The 12,852-nt window shown below is 46.5% G+C and overlaps 1 protein-coding gene across 7 annotated transcripts in view; it reads right to left on the bottom strand.

Annotated features, from left to right (window-relative positions):
* The window catches only part of SAMD4A (sterile alpha motif domain containing 4A), a 217,754-nt gene that overhangs the window by 34,894 nt on the left and 170,008 nt on the right, over positions 1-12,852 (bottom strand). For all 7 annotated transcript variants that reach the window (XM_045451020.1, XM_045451023.1, XM_045451024.1 and 4 more), the window contains 2 exons: positions 8,188-8,297; positions 5,904-5,990 (listed from right to left, as the gene is read on the bottom strand). In XM_045451020.1, the coding sequence (XP_045306976.1) occupies positions 5,904-5,990; positions 8,188-8,297 (197 nt within the window). The remainder of the gene's footprint in view (positions 1-5,903; positions 5,991-8,187; positions 8,298-12,852) is intronic.

The following is a 12,852-nucleotide window of genomic DNA, read 5'->3' as shown; positions in this document are numbered from 1 at the left end:
ATTTTCAGCTGCACGGGGGAGGAGTCAGTGCCCCATGTTGTTTAAGGATCAACTAAAATTGTACATAATATAAATGGTTTTATATGTTGTATAATAAAATTGGGGCCTTCTGCACATACAGTTTGATATACTGGTGGTTATTTATTAGGAAAAAGAGTGAGTGCTGATTCTGGTCGACATTTATCTACGTGCCAGATCCTCACAGAGGCACAGGACAGGCTCTGACGCTTGTGGCTGGGTGTCAGGGCCTGGGAATCATTTTTGGCATGGAGAGCGGTCCGGCCCTCTGCCCCAGTGCTGCCCAAGTGCTTTTGCAACAGACCTCTCCTTGGGACCCAGGAAGGACACTGACAATCAAGGCCCTGATTACTAATGAAGTATTTACTCTTCTGAGAGCACAGAATGGCAAAGATATCATTTCAAAAGCCTGAAGCATGAGTACCAGTCCATTCCTGGGTTCCTCTAAGAAAAACTGCTTGATGGTGTCCAGGAACACAAGCCCATGGAACACGATCACCTCTACACCCAGACTTTCCGATCAATCGATAGCACATTGGACTTCCTATCAATTGATTAGAAAAAGGAAACTGGAGGACGGCAGCCTTGAATAGGCACATTTCAGTTCAGGGCAGCAAAACACCAATAGCCCAGCCCCACCATTGGCGGGAACCTGCTTTGCTCAGGAGGTTGGAAGCAGAAACTTAGCCTAGTTGGCACCCAGGGTCATTGAGTAAAGTGAAATGCTAAGTAGCCATCAGAATTGTTTCAGTCCTGGCCAGGGCCACTGTCCAGCCTGTTTTAGAGGAGAGCGTCCATTTTTCTTTTAAAGAGGAGAGCTTGAGAGTCTACGGCCTTCCTTCCAAACCTGGCAGACATGGCGTGGGGAAGACTAGCTTGCTGCCTACGCCAGCAAACCTGAGGCAGGAGTCATTCCCAGTTTTCCTGCTGCCCAGACTGGATCAGTCTTTTCCAGAGTCTAGATGGAGTCACGTGACTGGTCACTCGATTTTGGACTTGGTGATCTATCAGGGCAGGGCATATGAGGCAAGCTAGCTGACCCATGCCAGGAGAGCACCTATGGCCTTTCCTGATCCAACTATGAGCCAACTGGGGTGGGGGGGATCCCTGCCTCTAGGTCCTTCACTTCCTGCCAACTGCCTAACTGGCACCTGGGATGTGGGGGCTCCTGATCCTGTCCAGCCCCTGACTGGGGGTGGGTGGGGGAGGGGGGAAGCAGAAGGAGAGAGAAGGGATGAAGCTTCCTCACTGAGTGGGAGCTGAGTAGGCAGAGCTGGCTGGCCTATTTGGGAGATCACATGCATCCCTGCCATGCCATCCCACGTGACAGCTAACACTGAGGTGAGCAAATGCATGCTCATGACATTGTGTCAACTGCCACCAAACAACCCTCACTTGGCTCTTGTCACATGCAAAAAGGCTTCTGTAGTTACTGTGATGGAGGAAGGGGATTTTGATTATGCTAATAGCTGAACTCTTTGGAACAGGAAACATACACTTGCCCCAAGTTCAAATCTTACCTTACTCCACTGGAGACAACCACACCAAAAAGGAAGCCATAAACCTAATGAATAATGATGGACACTTTCTGTCAAATATAACTTATCAGGAATCATGCAGAGTTTTTTTTTTTGTTTTGTCTTCCCCCATAGACTTGAAGCCACTGTCTCAAAGAAAACACTCGGCTAACAAGTTAACAATGCCCCTTATGCCAGCCTTTGTATGGTTACATATCTGACTCTTCAGAAATCAATTCTAGAAGTCAACACTGAGTGCCCAAGTTGAGAAGGAAGCTAGAAAATGGCCCAAGTGGGACCCAATCCAGTGTTCTCCAACTAGCTGTGGGAATTAATTCTCCATGTTGACAAAAATAGGGAACCAACCCAAGTCTCTACTGATCCTTCAGACCATAAATATACTCCTACATTATAAACACAAAGAGGCAAAATGAAGCTGTCCGTTCGCTAATGTGCCTAGCCGAGGAGCTCGTGGCAGAGGGAGCTCGAGGCAGAGGCCTCCACAAAGGCCGGCCCACCAATGCCAGCAGTCAGCTCTGGTGGCACAGCTCAGGGCCCATGCACAGGACAGGAAGCTACTTGCCAACCCCTTACCTGGCTTTCTTAGGTCTTAGAGGAAGACTGGTTTGAAACCTTTCTCAGGGCACGTGACAGCAGCAAGGGGCAAATCGTCCGGAAGACAGAACTTGGGCAGCCAGTATCTCGACACTTACACACTGACCGTGGTCCCATCCTTCCCCCAGTGTGAGCAGACCTGGACCTCTTGCACTGTAGATAGCACTCCTGTACCTACTTAAATCTACTCCCCTGCCACCTTTCATTCACCACACTCCAGCTGGGCCCAACCAGGAGCTAAGCACTGTGAAGCATCAGGGACCTAGAAACAAATACAATAGAATCCTTGCCCTGAGATGCTTATAGTTTCTGGGGCCCATATAGTGTGAGCATGCAGCCAGGGCAGGGAGCTGTGGGAACATTGTGTGTGTGTGTGTGTGTGTGTGTGTGTGTGTCCTTTCTCTGTGCCAGGTTCCCAGGGAATAGTTTAGCTTCATAGTTTGGGAATTAGTTGAAAAAGGACAGTGAATAAAAGCATGTGAAACATTTTCGTTATTAAAGATCAATGTTGAAAAGTTTGCCCCAGCAACATTCTAATCTTTCCTTTTTCTTTTCCACCAAACGTCTTGAGAAGTCTGTACTTCCTTACCCCGTGGCCTCAACACCCATTCACACTTCTGGGTTCCTGAGTTTCTGCTTCTATCCCTCCTTTCTCCTTGTATCCCTTCTCATCATGGCCACCAGTGACCTGCTGGCAGCCAGTGCCAGGGGGCAGTGTTCAGTCCTCACTGTAGGGGACACATCCACAGCACCTGATGGGATTTGCTCCTTCAAATGCTTCTCTGACCCCATGGGTGGGCTCACCCTGTCACTGTTCAGTCCCTCCATATCTTCTGGATGGTGCTTCTTGGGGTCTGTCCTCAGCTCTTCCACTTGGCACACACTTCTGGAGGAGTCAACTGCCATTATGCACAGATGACCCACAGATGAGTCTTTCAAGGCCTTGTGGACTCTAGCCTTGTTCTTCTGGCCACTAATTTGCCTTTTCTGCCTGGGTGTCCCAAAGGCACCTCAGACTCAATCTGGCCAACTGAACTCAACTCCACTTCTCCAAACCTGGCAACTCCTCCTATATCTGCTGTTCCCAAATGGCACGGCATCAAGGCCACTGCCTGGACTTCTGCTAAACGACCTCTCTTATCCCTCTCCACCCTCGCGGGCCCTGCCTTAGCTCCAGGGTGCACCAAGTCTGGCTGTAGGTTCCTAACGAGTCTTCCAGCCAGTGTCGGCCCCTCCGAGGTTTCCCTCTTTGTCACCACTGCAGAGTGCTGTGCTTCATCCCAGGAAGATTCCCCCACCTGCCTCGGTGACGACACTGATCACAAGGGATTTGAGAGCACTGGCCGTGTCTGTGTGACATGTCTGTGTCACAGTGTGCATCTCGTGCTCCCCAAAGGCAGGAGCCACAAATTACTGTGTTACTCACGGGTAGCCTCCAGTGGATGGGGTAAATGTAGTCCAAGGCAGCTGCTTAGTAAGTGTTCAGGCTGAGTGGAAGGGCTCTGGACATCGAGCTCATCTGCAGCAACCACTGATTATGAACTAGCCCTGGGCGGGGCCCCAGGTTCTGTGTGAGGTAAGAATGCTGTAGGCAAGCAAAGGCCTGATGATAGAATTTTCAACAGCATAACCAGTTTAGGACGTGTGGGAGCACGAGAGAAAGGGCTGATGGAGTTTGCCGCTGGTGGCCTAAGTGGTAACACATTAGGGATGACTCCCTCCCTCAAAGAGCAGGAGAGCCTTGGGTCCCAGAGGAGAGAGCCAAGGGGCTGAGTCCCCAGTGGATGCTGAGGACCCCCAACCCCAGGTCATGAGCTCCTGAAGGGACAAGCACACAAGTGTCTGTACTCAGGTGTTCTGAAGCAAGCTGAACGTGCTGGTCTCCTAGACTCACAAGCTTTCCTCCTCAGGGACGTCGAAATAAACTCATTACTGCTCTTCTCTTGATCATTAGCTGCTCTCAGACTTTGTATGAAATTTGTCATCTTTTTATCAATTCCCATTCCAGGCACCTAAGTGGCTCAGTCAGTTGAGCATCTGACTCTTGATTTAGGCTCAGGTCACGATGATGTCACGGTTCATGAGTTTGAGCCCCACATCAGGCTCTGTGCTGACAGTGCAGAGCCTGCTTGGGATTCTCTCTCTCCCTGTCTCTCTCTGCCCCTCCCCTGCTTGTACTCTGCTTCTCTCTCAAAATAAATAAAAATAAACTTAAAAAAAATTCCCATTCCAGTGAACCAGGCAGAAAGTATTTTTGTGGAATCACTATTATCCTAGGTGTGAAATGGCACGGACTCATCAAAGGCCAGATAGAAAGTCTGTGGCATATCAAGGCCACCTGTGCCACCCTGTGCCCTTGTGTGTCCACACACTGATATGGCCCAAGGCTACGGGGAGTAGAGCAAACAGCAGTTCCATCTCGTCTTTCAGGCGGGTGCATTTCCTCAGTGCAGATTTCCTGTGAGTTCCTAAAGGATGCTCTGGAGGTAAGGGGTGGGGGTTGGGTGGGGTGGGGGGACAGTCACCCTTTCACCGTAATACTTAGCAAGCTAGTCATTATGCAGAAAGCTTTCTGTGCTTTCTAACAGATAAGGAGAAAATTGGCCTTTTGAATGGTCCCCAAAAGAGAATGGTTTCTTATATTAAAGATGGCAATAATCACTCTGTTGGACAAACCGTTTGGTAAAGGAGTTATCATAAAATTAAGAACAACAATGACCTCGGGTTCAGTTGGATAGGTCACGTGTCATTTGTGATTCACTTTAATTAGGGGCAGACCTTTCATCACAGATGGGCATGTGAGTAGCCTCTATATCTATCCCATGGCTTTAAAGCCACTTTCCTTATAAAGTTATATATGCTTATTCTATACATATACTTTATATTTTATGTGATAGGCATTAAATATAACTTTATATGTTGTATATAAAATTATATACACACATCTTTAAAAAAAATTTTTTTTAAAGTTTTATTTATTTAAGTGACCTCTACACCCAATGCAGGGCTCGAACTCATGACCCTGAGATGAAGACTCATATGCTCTTCTGACTGAGCCAGCCAGGCGCCCCTATTTTTATAAGTTAAAAAAAAACCTCTCACTGCATTAAAACGTTTATGTTCTTACAGAACATAGGTAGGGCATTAGCCCTACCTCCCTCAATACTTTGTTTCCTTCCAAAGTCACCCTGGACACACTAGAGGACCTCACCACTCAGGCTCCGCAGGCGGCACATCCCTACAGAACTTTCCACCCACCAGTCCCAACCACCTCCCAACAGCAATGCACAAGAATCCCAACTTGGGGCAGAGGGCAGCCCAGGAACAGGCCTGCTCTCCTCTACACCTCAGATGAAATCATAAAGCCACCACGTCCTAAAAATATCATTACCAGGGTGATGTCCGGATACAAAGATAGGAAGAGAACTTGTTTAGGCAACAAACGAAAAGGGACAGTAGCAGCTGATAGGTGCTTATCAGCCAAATGATTTTCATTCCCTCTATTGAACCTGGAGTTTACTGGGATGGCCGGTCACAGGCTGCCTCGACCCAGGGAATAAGTACATTTCAGCAGTCGGGTTACCCAGAAGCTTAGGGAACCAGGATAGTTCACTTGAAAATCCTTTCATGTTTTTCTGCCTCTGGTAGGGAAACAAGGTGATACACTCTATAAAAGGTCTGCCAGGGACACTTTCGACTGAGAATCTTCCCGTGATAAAGGTGGAGATGTGCCTTCACCTGGTGATAACTTACCCTTTCCAAAGACTTCAGGAGGTTTTGTCTTTCTTTGAGCTTCTGAATACTGATGACAATTTTGTGTCTTGCACCTTTGGTAACATTCTGTAATTAAATAAAAGTTATATTTAAAGATATATTTTTAAGAACCAGTTTAAAGACTCTTGAAGGCTATTTACTGTCTTCTTGGTTCCTACATTTGCAGACCAGTAAATATCCATTTGTCTCTCTCTTCAGTACTCATTGTCATAAACCTCTCCTTACTAAATATTTTAACTACATCCGGCTACACATTTGCCCGTGTCCTTTGGTTGTGACCTTTAGGAGAAGAGAGAGGGAGCTAGAACAGCCAATTACCCACCCAGCATGAAATGTCTTCACAGTCTTAAAGGATCATTTTAAAGTCATACACCCTCTTCTCCATATTTTGCCATGTCAGTCCCTCAGTTTGCCTGAAGGTCTCCATCTCATACAGATCTTCATTGTTTTCTCAACCCTTTCCTAGGTTTTCCATCTCAAGAATATGTGAAGGCTGGTGCAATTCTACCACGTGTCCTACAACCAGGGCAATTTTTGGCAGTTTTCAGGTCATCTTTGGTCTCCAGTCATCACTTCAGCTAAATGATTAGGATTCACAGTTAGGACTGTGGATTTTGTCTTAACTGTGTGCAATGCTGAGCCTACAGATTTATTTAAACCTTGTTGACTACAGATATCACACATTTCCAAGCAGGTCCTTTCTTAAATCAGGTCTCTACTACAGACTTCTGGTGACTTCTTGCAACTAGTCATAGGATTCCTCTTAAAGAAGGAAAAGATGGGAACACCAGACGCCTCTCCTTCAGAGATATTAACACTCAAGTGACAACTGAACTCACTCTCTAGGATAAAGTGTTAGGGGGCAGATTTGTTTACCTTGACTTTGGGTTCAAGTGAATTAAATTACTCTGAAAAATTTGTGCTGGCCTCTGGCTTGGCCCTCTCTGTCAATCATTTCTTGTTTGTTTGTTCGTTTGGTTTGTTTGTTTGTTTGTTTTCTCAAGTCAATAACTGAAGACTTAGATTTTTTTTTCCCCCTCAACTCTGACCCAAACACAAAAAATGCTGTTAGAGGTCGCTCTCATCAATCCCTGGGATCTCAAGGAGCAATCAAGATGTAAAAAGCAGCGGGAGAAGTGTTAGGAAGTTGAAATTAGTGCCTTTCATTCTCTGAGAATGTGCAGTGACTTTGGGCTTTGTCTTGCATCTCAATACTGGTATTCAGCCAGGCCTGCAGAGGTTAACTGAGGGTACTGAATATGCAATGGGAAACCAGCATGTGCTGGGAGGTATGCTTCCAGAGCAGTCCTGCCCCAAATGGTACAATCTCCTCTTCCTGCAAGGGAAATACTGTTAGCTTATTCAGACCATTAATTCTTTTAAATCATTGCTCGAAGGAAAACTGAGGTCAATTAGAAACATGCAAATGGCATTTTAACCAAGGGAAACAAAGACATTGTTCAGATTTATTTACTCGAGCACAGCATGGTATGAAGCATGCTTAGTTTTGAGGGGGGTCTGTCGACTGGCCTAGCCTTTGGCATCCCACATTTGGGGAAAGATGCCTTAGAAGGAAGGGAGAACATTGTTCTTTTATGGGCACACATAGGGAAATGAAATCTGAGACCTGGGGTAATCTCATTCTCTGTGACTATCCCATGTTATTCAAGGTAGTTAGAAGAAAAAGGATTTTGCACAACTTACTCCAATCTCAGCTGAGTCCAATCTGAACATGCTTTTAGAAAAACGTTGGGGAAGGTCTGAGGCATGACCTGGTGCTTCGACTCACTAACTACTAGAAGTTAGCTGATTTGAAAACCAGACTGGACAACAGACAACCAATCTGTCATTGTCCAAACAAACCCTAGTTGGCCAGATGGAAAGATGGGGCAAGGAAAGCAAAAGCAGGGACACAGACTCTTTGAGGCTTTGGTCAAATGTTACTTCTAGGCCACTCCACTGATTCCTCCCTGGCACCTTGAACGTAGAGCATGCACCTAGGTCATACCTTTTTCAACATACTCTTTCTCACTAAGCCTCATTTGCCTTAGAGTTACCTGCTGGTCTCCATCTCCTACTGGACCCCGAAGGCAAGAACCCAGCCTTACTCACCATGCAATGCTGGCCAGCACCTGACAGTTCCTAGAACAAGGCAAGCTACGAGGTGGGAAAAGGTATGGGTCCAAACAAGGTCTATCTTGGGCTTCAACTTCAGGTTCCACCTGGGGCACCTTCTCAGAGGATGGTCCCTTGAAGCACATACCTGAGCCTCCAGCTGGCACTCAGTAAGGGCCATCATTTCCTCATAGGTCATCTGGGAGAAAAGCGCAGCGTACTTGTGCAGGCGGAGGCTTTTTAACCAGGCTGGAACATCTGTGGTGCAAGATGTGCAAGAGATGGGGAGAGAAATTGAAAGGGAACGAGAAGAGATGACAAAAGATATGGGAATAGAGAAAGGAAAGGAGGGTGATGGTCAGAGGGAAAAAAAGAAAAAAAAAAAACCCTTTATGTTACTACTTGTTCAATTCAATTTTGGCAGCAAATTCTGGACTTTGAAATCTTGGTCTAGCCCTGATATTCCTGCTATTGGGTTCCCTTATACTACTTTAGACTAGGGGTGGCTAACTTGGGGTCCATGGGCTTCAGGGCATATAGGAATTCCCTAAAATTATATCCCAATTTGTAAATATGTTTACTTTTCTGGGCAGAAATCATCCATAGTTTCCATAAGATTCTCAGAGGGATTCATGACCAAAAATATGGCAAGGAACCCCTTGATTTGGAGAGAACTGACTTAGAATGTTAAAACTACACATGATGAGTCTTCATCTCAAAGAAAACTTCTTTCTAGGTTCAGTGTAGCTCTCCACATGCTGCTTCCTCTGCTTCCACAGTGATAGGTAAACCAGGCAACTGTAGGACCCACGGGTGGGGTTGCTGTCATTCTTAGCCTAATCTTTCTTCTGCCTTCCTGTGCCCCAGTAGGAATAAGGGCATCCTAGACTCCAAACTATCACTCGTGTGTGTGTGTGTGTGTGTGTGTGTGTGTGTGTGTCCGCTGACCACTTCTCCAAGTTATGGAATGTATCTGGATGTATCTCTGACCTTTTGCTTGAATATTGACGACAAATGTACCAAGACTGGAAGGACCCAGAGATTGCTTAGATCATAGGATAATAGGAATTCCAAAGCATATCTGAAATAAGCCCAAATCTGGGATTCTCGAGTTGGGAAAATTAATAGAAATAGTATCAGAATTCATGAGAGTTATCACCTTGTTGCTAAGTACAACCAAAGCAAAGCCCTTGTGCATGCTCTTTAGCATTTCTGCGCTGATGGGATCTTTGAGAAATCTCTAGAATCAGCTTCCTCCACTCCTTGCTCATTTTACAGATGGCAAAATTAAGTCATTAAGTCTAGTTTATGGAGTATGTGGTGAACTGGGGACTAGAACCAGGCCTCCCAATTCCTAGCTTTTTCCTATGTCATATCAACTTCTCGTGAGATGAGGGCCAAACAGCCCGTCAATGCTAGGGCTGGGTAAACAATGACTGCAAAGTACTTAGAAATGTTGACGCACTGGGTAAATGTTATTCATGTTTCCTATAAAGTGTTATCCATTACTAACCATGTTGATTACGATACACTATTTCCACGTGCTTTATTCTGAGGCACTGACAAACACTCCAGAGTAAGTGGGAACCTTCCAATTTTCAATTTTTAAGGTAGTTAACTGGGATTGATTAAAGAAACCTGGCCTCCTCTGAAATCAGGCCCTGATTTCAGGCCCCCTGGGGGAACCAAACACAGGCTTGATTTTGTGCTTGGAGGCCCTTCATTCTACGGTGACAAGCAGAGGGTCCCTCTGGAATCATCAGTAACCACAGAGACAATGCTTCCCCAGGCACATAGTACGGACCCCTAACATCCTCCTCGACTCAAACTGTAGTTCGGTAGAGTCCAGACCCTGCCAGCTCGGACTCTGGTGCTGTCCCTCTTGTGACATCCTGGACCTGTTTTACCAGACTTTATTCTCCATCATGTCTTGTTGTTGCTGAAACAATGCTAATACGTCTGCAGAGTGACCAGGCAAATAACAACAGCTCCGGCTCTTGGGCCAATAACGTGTTAACAACTTTGGCACCAGGATTCATGTTTGCTACTTTGAAAAGCCCCAAGTTGCTGCTCAGAAAACTCACTGATCATGATTCAGGGAAGTCTGGGTAACCCCAAGGCACACTTGGGCAAAATCTGTTGCAGACATTACAGAGCATCTCATGGGCCAGATTTTCACTGGGTGCCCTACAGTTGAATCATGCAAAATCCACCAATGATAAAACAGAGTCCTCAGCTACTAAATCATGTTAAAAACTGGATATTTTATATGCCAAGAGGACAATGTAGGGTTTTAAGAGTTGGGGAGAGCGGGGTGCAAGTCTGGGCTTGTCAAGACTAATACTCCAATCAATACTAGTTCCTTTCCACAAAATATCTGACAACTAGAATTTCTATTAGAGGGCTGGAAGGGCCTGCCTCACCTGTTTAGTCAAAATGCGGGTCATTGGGAATTGTCTTCCTACAAAAGGTTCCTACACAACACGGTGAGTTAGGCCTTCCTGAGAAGTTACTTCTAGATAATGTTGCTGGGAAATGTAAGCTCCTCTTGGCCGTATATTCCCTTGAGGCAGGCACATGTTGACTCTGCTTGTATAACGAGTGTCTCAGTGCCTAGCTTGGTGTTGTATGCTTGAAGAGCTCTCCTTCCTGAAACATGAACTGATGAACAAAGAAGAAGAAATCCCAGTTCTTAAGAACATAGCCTACTAATCTTTCATCCCCTGGTTCGAGACAAGGTATCTTCTTTTGCCAGGAATTAAAACAAAACTCCATTAGGAGGGAAATAAACCAGGGAGGCAAGAGCACCCGGACCATTTCACTCCTCCCAAGCCAGGAACTCCAATGACTTGGATGCTAGATCTGTGACGATGTTACCCAGAGGCAAAGTCGAGCTAAAAGTTCAGGTCCTTTCCTGTGTACCAGGTGCCACAGGGTTGGATGCAAAGCTAAGAACCACCTCATATAACCTCAGATATTGTGGTTTTTCATTCTGCAAAGCTGTGGCTACGGTTGAGAGACACAGACAAGCAGGGGTATTTCCTTTGGGAGCAGATACATGATTGATGTCACGCGTGCCTCCTGGGCTCCCACCTCTGGCTGGCACATAGCCATTTAGCTTCATCTGGGCTGCTTCTGCTCGACATGCCAATGGAGATCCCAGACGACTAGAAAGTCACTCTCTTATGCAGTGTGGGAAAGATTTAGATGCTTTTGCTCTATGCCGGGTTGACTTCCTTGGCAAGTGTGAGCATCCTGATATTTGCTCAACATTTTGAACGTTTGCTGTGGGGGCCAGGCATGTCCCTGCCATCAAGGAACTTTTAATTCAAAGAGAATAGCTGACTCACACAAAACATTTATAATAGTTGAAGGACAAGTGCTAAGTCAACTCAAAGTTCTAGGCAGGCACAGAACAGAGTTCTAGGCAGGCAGAATGTGCATTCTGGTTTGCCCTGGGGAGTAAGGGATAGCTTCAAAGCAGCAGCAGTCCTGGAATCACTGGGCAGACCTACTGAGGAAGCCATCTGAGGAGGCAGGAACAGCATATTAGCAAAGCACAGAGCTAAGAGAGCATTTGGGGCTGAGCAAGCACTTGGGTGAATGATAGTAAGTAACAAGGTGGGACAAATAGGCAGGGGTCCAATGATTGAGATCTATAATGCTGAAACAAGGACAGTAGGCCTCATGTTTGGGTGATGAGGCACTGCTGAAATCTGGGCAGCAGAGGCACTATCAGATGAGTATGTAAGAAAGGTGACGGCTGTCAATGTAAAGCCTGGACGAGGGGATGTGGGAGTGGAGGCTGGGAGATGAACCGAAGCCCTTGGAGATGGCTTGGAAGGGCGGTGGTGAGAAGGAAAGGATATAAATGGACAGCGCTTGAAGATCAGGGAATAGGGAATGTGAGTGAGACTGGTGGTTCTTCTGACTCAAGCTTGGGAAGACAGAAAGTACAGGGGGGCAGCAGGTTTGGGGTGGCAAGGGAGAGATGGTGAGCTCTACCTCACGTCGGCCGAGTGTCACTGCCTTTGAGCCATCCAGGTGGAAAAGTCAACTAGAAGGATCTCTGAAGCGAGGTCTGAGCCGGAGAACTTGTCAGCAGCACGTGGTGGGTGGTGGCTTGAAGCCATGGAAGTGGGTGAGGTCACTTAGGGAAAGAGCATGGAATGAGAACAGGGGTGAGCTAAGATGGAGCCCTGGGAGCACGAGGCATTTAGGGGAAGGTGTGAGAAGAGAAGCCCATGAAGAAAACCGGGAGGAGGAAGCTGAAGGGTAGCAGGTTTCTAGGAGAAAGCACTATGTGCAGATGGTGGCCCCTGTGCACAGTGTCCGTCTTTCACAAAGCTCCCTCTAGATCTTGCTGCAGTCTATAGTGGTTTACCTTCACAAGGCCTTTTTTGGGCATAGTACTACACTCATCTTTTCCATGCTCTGTGTGTACCTGATGGTCTTTACCAATGGGATCAATTTCCAAGTATGCTGAGTTCTATTTCCCCTTTTAGAGTTTGGACGAACCAGCCACAGAGAGGTTTTGTGGTGCGCACAACAGCTCACACAGAGGCTGGGCTCCAAGTAGAACTTGAGCTGCTGTTTTCAAATATTTGCTGCTGGAATGGCTGCAAATACCACTCAGCAGGCCATGCAGCACCTGCCTCACAAACAAAGAGGCTCCACAAGATTGAAAGATGGAACCGGTACTGCAGAAGGGCTCAATATGGGAAGCATCATAAAGGGCAGGGAGTAAAACGTTCCTGGAAGAGAGAAACGCGAACAGCCTTGGTTTCCACAAGGAGCCTCACCTTGTGGTGGT

Source organism: Leopardus geoffroyi, chromosome B3 (assembly GCF_018350155.1).
Source record: "Leopardus geoffroyi isolate Oge1 chromosome B3, O.geoffroyi_Oge1_pat1.0, whole genome shotgun sequence".
Lineage (NCBI taxonomy): Eukaryota > Metazoa > Chordata > Mammalia > Carnivora > Felidae > Leopardus > Leopardus geoffroyi.
This window is presented reverse-complemented; position numbering and strand designations above follow the sequence as displayed.